Source organism: Phalacrocorax carbo, chromosome Z (genome assembly GCF_963921805.1).
Source record: "Phalacrocorax carbo chromosome Z, bPhaCar2.1, whole genome shotgun sequence".
Taxonomy (NCBI): domain Eukaryota; kingdom Metazoa; phylum Chordata; class Aves; order Suliformes; family Phalacrocoracidae; genus Phalacrocorax; species Phalacrocorax carbo.
The window spans coordinates 45,438,949-45,454,902 of record NC_087548.1 but is presented as its reverse complement, the minus strand read 5'-3'; the positions used below and the strand labels follow the sequence as shown (position 1 = coordinate 45,454,902).

Sequence of the window (15,954 nt, the reverse complement as noted above, 5' to 3'; positions counted from 1 at the left end):
GACTTTTAGAGTCTTATGGTACCAGTGACACATAGACTGTCTGAGAATACTGTATTTATTAGTTTGATGTAATTTCAATTAACTATTGTTTATAGGACAAAAAAGTGAGTAGAGAAAGAATGAATCATTCCATTTGTTTATAAGCTGCATGCATGTATATCCCAACAGAAGTAAGTTACTAAATACGGTCTTCATTGGATTTAGAAATTTATCACATTTTATAGATTCTGTAGTCCCAGTCTGTGTTTCAAGAGACGACCTATTTGCTAAATAGCCTGTTATTCCTAAATAAAAGAAACAGAAGAGTTCTAAGGTCATTGGTGTGGAGACTTGAAGTCTGAAATGACAGAATCATAGAGCGGTTGAGGTTGGAAGTGACCTTTGGAGGGCATCTTGTCCAACCCTCAGCTCAAGCAGGGCCACCCAGAACCAGTTGCTCAGGACCTTGTCCAGTCAGCTTTTGAATATACCCAGGAACTGAGACTCTGCAACCCCCTTGGGCAACCTGTGCCAGTGCTCCATCACCCTCACAGTAAAAAAAAAATTTAAAAAAGGGGGGTTCTAATATTCAGCTGGAACCTCCTGTGTTTTAGTTTGTGCCCATTGCATCTGGTCTTGTTATTGGGCACCACTGAAGAGAGCCTAGCTCCATCTTCTTTGCACCCTCCCTTCAGGTATTTATATACATTGATAAGATCCCCCTTGAGCCTTCTCTTCTCCAGGCTCTCTCAGCCTTTCCTCATAGGAGAGGTGCTCCAGGCCCTTAATCATCCTTGTGGCCCTTTGTTGAACTCTCTCCAGTATGTCCATGTCTCTCTCGTACTAAGGAGCATAACACTAGACATAGTACTCGAGGTTTGGCTGCTAGAGTGGCGGCTCACCAGTACTGAGGAGAGGGGAAGGATCACCTCCCTCAGCCCACTGGCAATCTTTTGCCTAATGCAGCTGAGCAGGGCTGAGCTGCATTAGATACCACTTGCTGCCTTTGCAACAAGGGCACCTTGCTAGCTCACACTGAACTTGGTGTCCACCAGGACCCTCAGGTCCTTTTCTGCAAAACTGCTTTCCAGCTGGTTGGCTCCCAGCATGTACTGGTGCCTGAGGTTGTTCCTTCCCAGGTGTAGGACTTCATATTTTCTTGTTGTTGAACTTTATGAGGCTTCTGTCAGCCCATTTCTCCAGCCTGTCAAGATCCCTCTGGATGGCAGCAAGAGTCTCTGGTGTATCAGCCACTCTTCCCAGTTTTGTGTCAAACTTGCCGAGGGAACACTGCCTCATCATCCAGACTGCTAATGAAGATGTTAAATAGAACTGGTCCTAGTATTGACCCCTGGGATACACCACTAGTTCCTGACCTCCCGCTAGACTTTGTGCCACTGATCACCACCCTCTGGGCCTGGCCATTCAGCCAGTTTTCAGTCCAACTCAAAGGTAATTCATATTGTACTTGCACATGCATCCTACACATTAGGCATGCCTGCAGTAGATGTTTGCATAACAAAACAGTTAAAGGTATGCTGCTGCTAGTCTCAATCAGGCAAGCAGCAACGTTCGCAGTATACAAATCACACATACCCAGAAAAATAGAGGGCAAGTCTGCTATCTATGACTACCCTACCTTGTGCTGAATCAGATTCTAAGAATTTTAGGTTTCCAATTTTGATGTTATTAGTTCTTAGGTTAATATGATCTGTGAACCTGTTTACACTGGAAAATGAAATTAAACTAATTAGTGTCTCCCTCTGCCTATTAAGAACAAAGACTTTTCTGATTACAGGGGAAAAGCCCAAGAATATTCAGATGTAATTTTCTTCATACTCTGAACCTTTTTTAATGCATGTTTTTTAAAAATCTGTAATTACTTTCTCTAAGCAAGCTTTTCCTAAATACTCCCCTTCTTTCTTTATGCAAAATCCTAAAATTAAGTGTAGAGTTTCTGTGTTCTCTTGCTCCAGTCTGTACTGTTAATTACTACCTAAGATGAGATTGTTCAGTCTGGGTTTGTTTTGAAAACTGACCAGAAGGCTCTTAAAATAATTTTTTTTTCTTTTTGCTTTTTTTATCTTAGCATAATTTTCCACTGAAGGCCTACTTCCCTTATCATCACCAGCCTCTTGTAACAGCTTTGTTCAGATGTCCTTATGGTAAGCTTCTTCATTAAATACTTGCAGCATTAGTCGATGTGCATGATCTGTATATGTCTTAAAATAACTTTAAAGGGATGAAGATGAAATTTTGCTATTTCCTGAATAGGGTATGTTGACTTAGCAATTTTAGTAATACTCTTCTAATGTATTTTTTTGCAGTAACATCTAATTCTTATGTAACAATAATACAGAAGTGATTTTAAAGAAAACTAAACCAGAAGTGAATAGCAAAGAAAGAGTGCATAATTTTTTAGGAATGAAGACAAGTTACCAAGATTGTAAAAATGCTAAATATTCTTATCTCATAATATTAGTAATGGTGGTTACGAAAATATTTGTATGTCTATTACAAGAAATAGCCTTGCTGTGTCTCTGAAGCTTGAATACTGCTGATCTTTTAGATTGCGAACCTAATATTTTTCTTCGTGTTTCCCATTTTTATAGATCAAGAAACCACTGCTCAATATGGTACAGTTTTTCGTGAGAAATAATTTCAGCTCAGTACAAGAGCCTCTGAGAATGTTTCTCCACTGATTATGTATTTAATATTGAGGTAGCATTTACACAAGGGTGCATCAGCCTCATTTGACTCTTACTAGCTGTACTTCCTCACATGGATTTGTCAATGAATTGTTCTAAGAAACACAGTAATAGGTATTCTTGAAAATTGGGAAATTTTAAAATGTAGTTTTAAATGCTTTGTGATAGCTGAATCAAGTTGCACAAATTTTAATGCTAGCTTAATATGGTTAATATCACTGTTCTGTTCTAGTTGGACAGACTAGACTTTTACGAGTTTTATTTTCATCCTTCCTCCTCAGAACTGCCAACTACACACTGGCCTCAACACTTGAAACACATTTCGGATATGCTCAAAGCATTAGTAGAAGATACAAACATTAGGTAAGCAATATTATCTTTTCTAACTTTTTGTCCTTTGCATATGCTACTTTGTGAAATATCATGTCATTTGAAGTCTTTAGTGGCTACATTTCATCACTTTCATATTATTCTCTAAATAGAGCTTTGTTTTAAAGAATAGGACTTAGATTAAAGAACCTGAACTTTGTAGCACCCATAGACCCGACAAATAGCATCTGAGTAAACAAAATCTTGTTATTCTTTTCATTTCGGCAAATAGCTAGCTGTATAACAGAAATACTTACTTGCCTATTCTCCCACATCTCCCCCAAAACTTTTAAAACTGATTCTGGATTGAATAACAAGAAAACTCTTCCAACTAGAAAAGCAGCTAATATTGGAAAGAGCCTGTTGTGAGTGGTACTGTTTTATAAAGGAGATTGTATTGGCTTTCTGTAGGATTGTGCAAACATTCAAACTTCCTGATTTTTTTTCATGAAGAAATGACTGCTAGAATGCAGTATCATTTGTTACATTACTCTTTGACCTGATAACCTATGTTTCTGACCTGTTGCCCTTAGCTTTTTTTTGTCCCAATAGTTGCTATAATGAATGATAGTGTTTGTCTACAGGAATTCTGCTCTGGTAGCAGATGCTCTAGAACTATATGAAAGAATGAAAGAAGATCTTTATCTGTTGCTGCCTTGTAAATCTTTCTGATCAGGTGTGTGATGAGATCTGACTTGTTTACATCTTGGATATGACTCTGCTTAGATCTGCTCCGAGAGTGAGCTTTCCAAAGAATATCAAACAGCTTTAAAATTCAAAGAAACCAATTTCATTTTCATTTAAACCCTGAAATATTTCGATAAAAACATGGAACACCTAGCCCAGATAGACCTGCAAAACAAGAAGACCCACTGTCCCCCTGTGTCCTGGAAGGCAGATACCTTCATCCATGCTTGGTTTTAGTTAACTCATGGAGGCTTTTATTTTTGCTGTTGAATGGCAGAAAAAACCTTTTTGCTGTTCCCTCTGAGGCCGGGCTGTCTGCTGGCAGTTTCTCACTTTCTGTATGAGCTGCAGTTCAGCTGTGTCTCGCGTGTTTGTCCCTGAATTCTGTCAAACCTTTCTGCCCTTGGACTGTGACCAGTAGCTGACCCATGCTTCTTAAAGAAATACGTAACTGAGACTTAGAACAAACAAATAAAACAAATATCATCCTTCATAATGTGTTGTAATAAAAGAAGCATGCCTGTTCTCCTTTTGTTCCCTAGCCCTTTCTTGGCTTATATTGTCTTTTCTCCCCTTTGCTTTGGTAGTACACTAGTTTGAATAGTATTGTACTTGCCAGAACATCCTCTTACTTCCTTTAGAACATGTGCAACAATTATGTTTTCCACCAAACCCCTCTCAGGTACAACAAAAATGGATCTGGCTTAAGTTTTTAAATACTAATAATCATGAGGAAACTATTCAATTTTGTTTTATTGCTTTATTCCCAATTCCCCATCCTTTCTACTTAATGGGATTAACAGAGGAGCAAAATATACTACTATAAAGCATATCCTATTGCTTCTTATGGTCAGTGCTCTCTGTTTATATAGCTTGTTTTTCAATTATTTTATTTTACACCAAATATAAGTCCTACAGTAAGGCGCTTTCTTTGTACTTCTAATCAACAGATTGCTTCTGTGCCATGATTTATTATTATATGCAGTAATCTGAGTGAACAGTAAATCTTATGTGACATTTTAAACAAGCAGTCAACTGATGTACATTTTGGGGGGGGAAGTCCCAGAAAGAGTGAAGGGCCACTTTTTGGCAGTTAGAGTAGAGCAGTGGCATAGGTGCCACTACAGAGTGGGTAGAAACAGCCCTGTGGGCAGAAGTGGAGGGTACACGACTCCACACCAGGCACTGTGATGGTACAGGAAAGGTATGGTGAGCTGCAAGTGCAGCAGTGCCTAGGGTCTCTAGGCAAGAATTAAATTCTATTCTGCTAAGTACCTGTTAAAACTAGTTTAATGCTTAAAGCTCAAGGACTTGTTTAAGGGCCCTTTGAGCTATGAACACTTCCAGTTTTAACTACTGTTTATACTTCCCGAAGTATAGTTATCTGTTCTCAGTAATTAACTTCTAATTAAATTTCATTTTGATTGTACATCACAGGGTTTCAGCGCTAGCCTATACACTTATATTGTCACAACTTTGAATTGTGGTCAGATAAGTAGATTATTTTGCTGAAGGGAGGGCTGTTGTCCTAGATCACTATCACATTTGTTTGCTTTTGCAAAGGTTTTTAAGTTACATTTCGGGATTCTAGTATCTTCAAAGACTTTACTAGTGCTGATCCTGTTCCTTTAGCTAAGGGATTTTAGTCTTGGAGTTTGTCACACGTCCCTAGTTCCCTGCAGTCTGAGCCATGCTGCTGCCCCTCCAAAAGCTGTGGAATATCAACAACGGTGACTCTTATAGCAGTCATCTCAGTACTCTGTTTTCTCCCTATGACTCTGTGTCACACTATGTAAATCTTTTATGTCTGATGTCAGTGATCACACTTATCCCAGAATACTAATGTGGTGGATTTGTGTCCTAGGGTTAGGATTTTGAGACCCTCAGATTCTGTGGCGTATAGAATCTGTCATTTACAGGATCAATAATTTCTGGGACACCTGTAGAAAACATCACTTGCCAGTGTACTCTGGACATAGAATACTATTTGCACACACCACACCTTCATTCATAAAACTGTGCCTCCCACCTCCTCAGAAAGTCTTAAAGTTAAAGCAGTTTATTCCAACTATGACATTGTCACATTCTCCAGGTTAAGTGGTGGTATCAGACAACTTCATCAACTCCTGAGATTTTAAGATGTCTTGGAGTTTCCTGGGAAGGGTGGCACAGCAGCTCTTGGAGTTCCCATGAATAAAACATAAGAAAAACCTCTGTTCTTCAAACTTTTGCAAAATTTAATAGGAAGAATTGTTCCTGGTTCTTAATCTCCTTCCAGCTGTCCTCCTGCCTGTCTTTCCTTCCACGTTCAGTTTGACTTTTTGCTGTGGAGATGGCTACCATTAGTTTACATCTCCCCATTTGATCATGACTGCAGATAATAGAGTAGTACATGGCTGTATGCTTAGCAGGTAATGCATTATCTGTTGAAGAGTAGTTTAATGATTTTTATTTTCATGTCATCACTCACTGCAGTTAACTTAAGACTTTTAAAAATGTTAAATAACAGGAAATACTTAATTGTGTCTTTGTTATTTTCCAGTTCTCCTGCTAACCTTTTTGAAATCTGGTTTTTGGTTGCTTGTTTTGGAGAATGGCTGGACATCGCAGCAGAACAATTACTGAAGGCTGCTGTAGAACCAGATGCTTTGCTGTGGCTGCTGGCATTTTACTACAGTCCTCAGAATGAAAATCAACAAAGGACTCAAACAATTGTGGGTAATGTAGTGATAGTAAGCAGCAATAAGCAGTCAATAGTTTGCTTACCTCTTATTGCTATAAAACAAATAGTGCACTCCAGAAAAATGAAAGGTCTACACTGGAGAAGCTTTTGGCTTTACAAGGTCTCCTGGGAATTGTGTTTTAGTGGAGAAGTTGGAAGATAATTTTTGTGGATTTTCTTGGTGCCATTTAGAAAATACTTTTCCTCTTTGTAGTGTATTATATAGAATAGCACTTTCTTGACTTCTTTTTTTTTTCCAATATCTTGGGTGCTTTTAACCATAAGTAAAAGTAGTCTGGGAATGGCATTTTTTAAATCACTGTGTGGCAGAATTCAGCATTCCTGCATTAATGGCATCTTCTGAGAAGGAAACACAAGAGAAGTCCCAACAGCAGTTGAAACAGTAAAGATACTTACCAGACACAGCCCTGAATCCCAATCTTGCCCATCTATTCTGATTTCTCATATGTATCTTTACTAATTTTTGGCATGTATGAGATTGTAACAAGTATGTTATATTCCCACGTGCTAGATTTCTAATAGAAGGAAGCAGTATTCTAGTCTCACACACTGTACTGCATGAAGAGTGCTGTGTGTCTGTGTATGCATGCAAATACATGAAAGCCTTGAATTTAGACCTATTATGCATATTTGAACTAGCTCGAGCAATCTGATCTACAAAGCCCGGGTTCAAAATCTGGCTGTAGCACCTCTAGTTTTCTGTAATTTGAAAACAGATTCTGTTTGGTTTAAAAATGCAGCTCAGTACACCACACTAGTAAAAATTAATGCTTTCATTTTACATCTAACGGTCCATGTACAGCAATGTGTTCTGCAATATTTTATTTCCTTTCTTTCCCCTCCCGCCACCCAGATGGCACTACAAACGCAAGCTCACATCCCAATCACTTTTTAACTTTTTAGTTTCTTATAGTCTAGAAGCGGGGGGCGGCGGGGGGGAGATGTTGGCTGAGCAGAGTTAGGTTAGAGCTTCAGTGAAGTAAAGAAACCAGGGTTGGTTTTAGAATGCAGGTTTGGGAAAAAAGGCAACACCCAAGCAATAAACGTGAGTGAATGAAACTGACGGCCCACAGGTGCAGATCTATGTATGGAACACTGTTCTAACTCCAGTACCACAGAATGAAATCACTGTGTCCCATATATAAAGTCATCTCCCTGTGTGTCCCCTATTCTGTCAGTTTGTTATTCTGTCATAATGTATGACAAATTTTAATGAGAAAAAAGCTTTTCCACTGACAGCCCATGCTGTTACTCATGTGTTCCCAGAGGTCTAATATTTCTGTTCATTATGATTCTTTTCTTTAGTTACTTCAAGTAAGACTTTTTTTTTTTCCACAGGTCAGGCTACTTCAGAAGCATTTTCACAGTTCATGCATAGCTTCTGCCTTCAGCTAGATATTTGCTTTTTCTTTTAATTTGTAGTTTGGCAGATTAGCTCTCAGCTCTTTCAAATGGAGTGGTTTCCTCCTCAACCTGTGCAACTTTGACCAGTTGAGGATTAAGATGGGAACTTCTGGCAGATGCTAAGCTGGGGGGCTTTCCATTCAGCATATTTTTGTGTGGAAAGGCACACACTCATGACTTAAGATTTTGTCTTCCTGCTACTTACTTTAGGTAGCAGCTTGTAAGTGGAGTATGTAGGGTTAAAATGATTTAAAGAAGAAAAAGACTACTTTTGCTGTTCACTAGACTTCACTCATATGTGCAGGACTGAATATTCTGCTCCCCAATATTTAGTAATTTATTGGAGCCCTTTCATACCTTTGGACTCTGAAAGACTGGAGGAACAAAACTTGGAGGATGGTCACAGTAACTTTGGCACTATGAATGAGTCTCTTCGGGTACATGAGCTCATGGGAGCAGAGCCTGCTAGTATCAGTCTCCAGTCTCTGGCACATGGGATGGAGGCACACCAAGAATAAGATGCACAGAGGGAAAAAGCATCTTGAAGAATTCCAGTTACCTTTCATTAGGTTCTGGTGTCATTTCTTGCCTCACATGTAATTGTGGACATAATACGAGAACAGCAGCTTTTTCAAACTATTTTATTTGGAATTGTTAATAGGGCAGGGATGAGAAAAGCAAGGTCAGGTAAACGACTGAAATAAATTGTCCTAATGAACATGGTTGAGAAATGGGTGTCCTTTTCCTTTGGTCTGCAGTGGTATATTTTTTCATTGTTCCTGCACTTACTCATTTGGGGTTTTTCTACCAGTTTGTTTGGTTTATTTTTAATATAGTGAACAGAATTATTGTTAGGATTTTTTGCAATAGTTGCTTATAGTTCTCTTCCATTGTGTAGTTGCCAAAATCTTCCGTTTTCTACTCCCATTAAAAATTAGTTTTTACTGGCTAACTCAAAAGGTAAAACCATAAGTTACAAACAACACAGGAAGAAGGAAAAAACTGCATTTTTACCAGATGGTTTTATCAGCCAAGGTCAGGTTGCATGGGGATTTAATTGATTTGAAGCAGCAATACTGAAATGAGCCCTTGAGGAGCCTCCGTTCTTTTTCCCACAATGCAAAAATCTGAGTATGTTCTGCTGAGGGACTCTCTCCATTTCCTTTTATTATTAAAAAAGGTCAAATGCTGGCTTGATGCCCTGCGTGCTTAATTCGCAAGACCAAAGAAAGTTAAAAAATCCATTCTGTCCACTTCTGTGTGTGAATCAGTATAAAAGAAATGTGTACAGCCCTTCCTTCCCTGTTCTCTCTGCTTCTTAAATTCAAATTCTTTTAATGTTTGGGTAGTTTCTGCCAAGGATTCTGTTTCCTGTTAGTGAATAAATCCAAAGGAAAAATACCATAGGTATGACCTTTACTCTCCTCTGATCCTGTGTGCTTTGAAACTGTTTCTTACAGGTAGAAGCTCAAGCAGTCTACAATAATTTAATGACGTTCTTCAGCTGTACAGTCCTTTCTGTCAAAGATCTGGAGGCTGCTGTACACAGTGTAACGGGTATAGAGAAGTGTTGTAACCAGCATCTTATCACACATCTTCTTACCAACTTTTTGCTCTTTTCTTCTGGTGGACATATGATTGCCCAGGAATTCATTTACCATGTAAGTGTTTCTTCCTTTTTTCAGTTTAAGTAAAATATAAATTTTTTTTACCATTTTGGATTTAAGTTCCTACCTCTTAATAAAGAAAATACATAACAGAGAATTAAAGAAGATTGTGACTACAGTAACTATACCTAATGTGCTACATATATATTTCAGCTACTGTCAAAGTCTTTTCCTTCTTGACACTTCTTGACAAGATCTCACTGAAAAGGTTGCTGTCCTGACTACACAGCTGCAGAAACAGTTGGAGTAGTAGCTTGCAGTTAAGGGGTACCTACTGTTCATTTACACCTGGCATAGATAGCATGTGTAAACATTTTGCTTTTCACATTTATAAATCACTCCCTTAATTATCCAGCTGCTGCAGAGATGATGGAACTGTCTTCTCTCTGTTTTCCATTGTGTAAAACAGCTGGTTACTAAGTGTTAGCATTGATGAGTCAGAAGCTTGGTGCTTTATTAAAGCCGGAGAGGAAGACGGTGTAGTAATTGAGAGGAAAAAAGAACTAAGACCCGAGAGAGTGTCACTTAGAGTGTGAAAAAAGCTGAAGAGGACTAAAATGTTGAAAGTATGCCACAATATCTTGCTGTTGTTGATGAGAACCTTCAGAGGTATATTGGTGCAAATGTTATAATGTGGTTCTGTCTCTCAAGATAAATAGTGCCATCTTAGTATGAGATTAGAAATTTATTCTTCTCTAACAATGAAACCATACTGTCTTAAGAAGTACAAGCCTCCTGTGCCAGCAGGTCTTGGGCTAGTGTGTGGTTTTAGCACTTCAAAAGATTTTTTCTTTCAGCAGCAGTGTGTTCTTCTATCTGTATAGGGTATATGTCATGTATAAGGAATCTTATTTTATGACACAGGGAACTGGAAACCTATTTTAGTGGTTATTCCATCTGACTGACTAAACAGACAACATTTTTCTGTTTAAGAAGGAATAAGATATTTCTACCATTTTAGGTTAAGTTCACAAGTGGTCAATTTCTTAGTAGCATAAGAATATAATGATATAATTAGGGGGGTTGTATATATTTATTTTTACTGTCTGCTGTTTTTAGTATTTCTCTTTCGAGCAGTGTGGCTGTTGAGCAGTTGTGCTGTAATATATTAGGCTGCTGCTTTAAACTGCTTCAGGAAGACCAAAGGCAATGTCTTATTTCTTTATAGAAAGCAACATAACTGACTTTCAAAACTCTGAGTATTCCCTACTGCAGGGTAGTGATGAGCTGTTGTAGGCCCGAGTATGTTGGTCTAATTAATTTTGACTGTATCTGTGTAATCATTAATGTGTAACTAGGCTCTCCATGTGATTTGAAAGGCCTGAAGGCAATATATGACAGGCAGAATGGTGTGGAACCAAACTGGGATGCATGGCAGTGGTTTTGGTTAGCCTAGTAAACTTTGGGATTAACACAGGAGATAATGTGGAAGAAAGTCCCTCCTGATCTGCAAACACTGCAACTAAGGGTGTTTTCCTGGTATTTTGTCTTCTTTTGGGGGAGGGATTTGTTTTTACTTTTGAAAGCTTTATAGCATTGAATTGTCTCCCCAAAACCTTCATGTGCTTTTAGTTGTTTTCTAAGGAGATGACTTCTAAATGGTTACGCTGTCTGGCCATTTGTGTTTCTTTAAAAACTTCTTGACCTCTTGATTTGCTTCACTTAAATTTGAGAGAACAGTAGAAATCTTAAAGTTGCTCAGTTCCACCAAGATGTGCGAAAAGAGGCGCCTTGGGCAGAAGTTGCATTTGAACTCAGAGCATCTCACATGTTCAGTGGTGAGGGATGAATCTGTGGTTTTGTTGCATATATTAACAGAGAATTCTTAGTACCTAGCCACATAATTGCATTATATCCCATCTTCTCTGTTTCCCTTCAGATTGCTGAGACAACTGATACAAGCAAAGAAATTTGTAGCCTTCTTATCCGTACTGCATACAGGATGGATCATAATGGAGAAGAAAACCAAAGGACCGTGACGCTGCTGAATGAAATTCTTCAAAAACTAATGTTGAAAGTTTAGAATTTTTATGTTACCTATTTATCAAGCCAACAAGTCAGATCTTTATCCACTTGCCAGGCTTTTATTAACATTTGCACCACAGGTTACCAAGAGTAGAAAAATATCTGCTTAAGCATATCCCTCAACTTTGTATTTCCTCAGATATATTTGAAAATGGCCCTTGGTTTTGGAAATGTTAACCTTTTAGAACATAAGAGTAGGTATTAAAGATGGGTGAAAATTTTGTTCTGACCATCTTCTTTAACAAGAGACATACATTCTTTAAAGCAGTTCACTCATCTCCTTGTTGTTTATCTGGCTGAGGATCAGTTTTTCTCCCAGATTACACATGGTTTTATTAACAAATCATATCCAATTGCTTGGTTGGTAAGTTGTTCCTAAACTGTTTTGTTCTATAATTTTGCTTTTTGAAACTAACGATGATCTCAAGTGAGAGTGATTCATGGAGAATGCCCTCTGTGTTCTCAGGAAATCAAAAGTATTTCCTGAACTTTTAGTTCTTTCTGAGAATGTTTCCAGAACTCCTCTCAGATTTGCTAAATGATTTTTTTCAGTACTGCAGCTTTTATAGGACAGTGTTCTCTGCGAAGTACTATACAAATAGCTGGTCTCTGTCAACAGGTACTGCAGGTAGAAGGTTGCTTGCAGTACAGCCTATTTTCAGTGTGCCATGACTGATGCTATCATTTATTCATTTAAGAAATCTTTTTTTTTTTTCATTCAGACAAAAAAGGGCAAGCACAAGATAGGAATAAGGAAACTTTCCAGTTTGAGGGCTGAATTTCCTAAGGAGAGCATATGGTTGCAACTCAGCTCCTTCCTTTTTGTGTCCCGTGGTAGTTTGCTTGCTTCTTTGATTAGGTTTTTGTGTCATGCAAAGAGCATGGACAGGGAGCAATGGCTTAATGTTTTACCCTTAGGAAAGTATTTGTCCCAAGAAGTTTTGTGAACCTGTTTCTAGCTTAACTAGAAAAATAAGCATGGAGAGTAGTAATAACAGAGGATCTTAACTCTTTTCAGTTTTGTTCTCATATATTACCTAGCTTTAATCTCAACACTTGTGCTATGTTCAGAGATGCTACTTGGAATACTATCCTTGCATACAGAATCAGAGGCCTGTATCTTAAATTAACACAGCTCTCTGAATGTAGCATTTGTTTTTGAGCAAGGAAAAAGAAAAACAATGTGCTTAGTGTCCCTTGGCTCTGAGAAGTGGGAGGATATTTTGTGTAAAGCTGTTGACTGATTTCTTACAATTTTGTTCCCAGTGAGTCATATCAGACCAAATTACAGAAGTTACATGTCCTCTCAGTTTGTTAATGTTTGTAATATTTGATTCCAGCATATTAAAACATAGTAAATACATAATGTGTATCTGTGAAGAAAGTTTTTTCCCTCTTTTTGGATTACAAATACTTCTGAATGAAAAATCAGAAAGAGATATGTTGCAAATTTTTCAGTTGTTTTTAGCTACACATATCTAGAAAAGCAAAATCAAACAACCCAGTTTTCTATTCCCTGAATATCATACCTGAAAAGCATGGGATTAAACAAAGTTGGTTGTTGATCACAAGCTCTGAGGTATTTGTCGAGTGAGAATATGTATAGAGTGTTCTACCTAGAATGATAAATAATATACAATTTGTCTCTAAAGGAAGAATGATTTTTCTTTATTCTTTATTGCTTTAATTTCTAATCCGGTTGTTGGATGTGAGATTCTCTGGTTGTCCTTAAGTTCTCTCCATATTACAACTATATGTAATTTTAACTACTTAAAGGAATGATTGGCAGAGTTGCAAGATATGATTCTTGAAAATCTTTTAGATTCATTAATTGGATATTATATTTTTATCTGTATTATAGTTGTTGGAGATTAATTTTTCACTGTTCTTTCACAGTGCAGTCATTTTCTTTCCCACCAACTAAGCACATGAAAAGTCTTCTCACTTTCTTAAACAAAATCAATAAATATCCAGTTAAATAGTGATAAGTCAATTCAAGCAGAAAGGAAACATGCAGTAAGGGCAGAAAGAACAAAATTAGTAGTGAACCGGTACGTTCTTGTTTTCCTGACTTTGGCTTCTTAAGAAATACTGCATGATTTAAATATTACAAGGAGGGTTTGCTTGCTTCAGGAGGCTTTAAGGAAGAAACCTATTTGATACTATCTGTTACTTTAAAAAGATCCATGTGTAGTGGCATGATTTTTCTTTTTTTAGTATAGTTTTTATAAATCTTTGCTATTTCTTTTCCTTGCTCTTTGGCAGTGCTTTAATTATGATCTAACTTTGATATAAACCATGATTTTGTGGCATGCTGAAGCCACTTTTGTTAGTTTGCAAGTGGAAGGCAACAGCGTGATTTGATAGATCTGAGTAATGGAAGATTTCTTGTATGGTGGCTCCTGCATTATCCATCTAACATGGGTCTTCTCTGTAATCACTGTGTCCTGGAAAAGTTCTTTGGAGCCTTCAGGGCTGTACTTTTATGCAGAAACAGACAGTGAGTCCTAAAATCAGGCTTCAAGTAGCTTGTTCCCTTCCCTCCAGTCTCCATGTCAGCACACACACTGATCCTGGATATTGTACTGAATATAGAGGGCTTTTCAAAATTTTTATGCTTCAGGGAGTTGTTTTGAATACACCTACAATCTTTTTCATTGATGATGTTTCTTTCCAGTCTACGACTGCTAAGTTATAGCCTTTTGAATTCTGCAAGCTTTCTAGCATGGGGCTGGGTGGTTTCTGTGGATTTCCTTCAGAAAAAAAAGCCACTTCTGTGGCTTTCATTCAACTGAGATCTTAGTACAGTGCTTATACAAAGCAGAATACATTTTATGTTAAGAGATATGGTAGGCACAGGTATGTTAGCAGGTATTGCAATTTAGCTGACCAGCAATAACCTGTTAATCTGTTATTTTTGGGAGTTGCGATCAGGTTTCAATACTTGGAGCATTGTAAGTGCAAAGAGGTGTTAATAGTAAGTCCGACCAAAGATGCAAGTGAATTACTATTAGTTTTGGTAAGTTAGAATTCATGCCATGGCTGTCTCTGTTTGGTTTCATTTTGGTTTTCCAAAAAATTTAAAAAAATTCTGAAGCATTATACAAGTTTAGGGTGAAATGTCTAGCAAAAATTACTTGCAGTTATTAAACCAAACACTACTAAAACAGGTTTACTCCACTTCTTTGCTGTATTATCCAATGACAGGAAAAAATGCTAATGTTTCATGTGTGTGAGTAATGTTGTGCTAATTAAATGTGATATAGGAAGGTGAGAAATTCTGACACTGAAGCGCATTTCTGTTAGACCCAGTTTTGAAAAGTCAAAACCCAGAATGTTATGGGGGGAGTCCTTCACGAGAGCACCAAGCATGTTTTTGAATCCATGTTTTTATACTTTTCCAGATAGCCTGCAAGGGGTTTGTTATGCAGTTGGCATGTTTTGCTGGGCAACACCAGAAGTTAAACCCACGTAGCTGAGTTAGCTGGTGCTAGAGGCAGCCTTCTAGCACTTAATCCATAGCAGTATTCACATGTGGGCCTGTTTAACTCCACCTACCTCTCTGGCAAGTTTTTCTTACTCGTGATACAATTTTTCCTTAAATGCTTGCCTGGATTTAAAAGATATGCTCATGGTAGCTGTTTCATTTGCCGCCTTAGCAGAGAGTCACTTATTCTGGGAATTTGCTGCTAGGTGGTCTGTTCACTAGCGAATGCCAAAAAGGAGTTTCCCTTGCTTGCATTGGCCATCTTCCTTTAACCAGCTGTCTGGCTGCCGGAGAGGCATAAACCTCATGAGCCCCTTCTGATGGCTTAAGTGTACTCATAGTGACTGGGACTTTTTAGTGGCCAAGAGCCAGCTAGGGATAGGCACTGGATTGTCATCAGCCACGGAAACAGAAATTTGAAATGTCAGCTGGCTGTAGCTGAGTTGTAGCAATATAGTTAGTGGGCATGGATTGTGACTGAGTTTGTATTTTATATTGCACGTGTATGAAGGGAGAGAGGGTGAGAAGGAAGAAAAAATGCAGCATGTTGAAACTCAGTTGCAGAAACTTAGCTGTGATTTTTATATTCAATGTAACTGTAGTGCTGATAGGATTAGGAAATTACAGTTCCAGGTAAGACAGTTAACCTGGACGTCAACAAGTAGCAGAAAAAACACCAGCAATACTATGTCTTTAATAGGTCTGTACATTTAACTAACTTCCCATCTCTTAACAAATCTTTCTATTTTAAAACCATGTTTCATAACTCTTCTGTATTATGTCAGATGATAGACTCATTTCATAAAAAAAGCAGCTCCTCAGGAACAATGACCCTCTCTTTTCTATTATTTTGAATAAAAATATCTGTTACGCCCTTGAACTTTT

At 37.9% G+C, this 15,954-nt stretch overlaps 1 protein-coding gene across 2 annotated transcripts in view; it reads left to right on the top strand.

The window, feature by feature from the left end:
- FANCC (FA complementation group C) overlaps positions 1 to 15,954 on the top strand; it is a 90,364-nt gene extending 74,410 nt beyond the window's left edge. For both annotated transcript variants that reach the window (XM_064437905.1, XM_064437906.1), the window contains exons 11-15: positions 2,069 to 2,144; positions 2,969 to 3,050; positions 6,286 to 6,457; positions 9,351 to 9,551; positions 11,437 to 15,954. In XM_064437905.1, the coding sequence (XP_064293975.1) occupies positions 2,069 to 2,144; positions 2,969 to 3,050; positions 6,286 to 6,457; positions 9,351 to 9,551; positions 11,437 to 11,580 (675 nt within the window). In that variant the 3' untranslated portion in view covers positions 11,581 to 15,954. The remainder of the gene's footprint in view (positions 1 to 2,068; positions 2,145 to 2,968; positions 3,051 to 6,285; positions 6,458 to 9,350; positions 9,552 to 11,436) is intronic.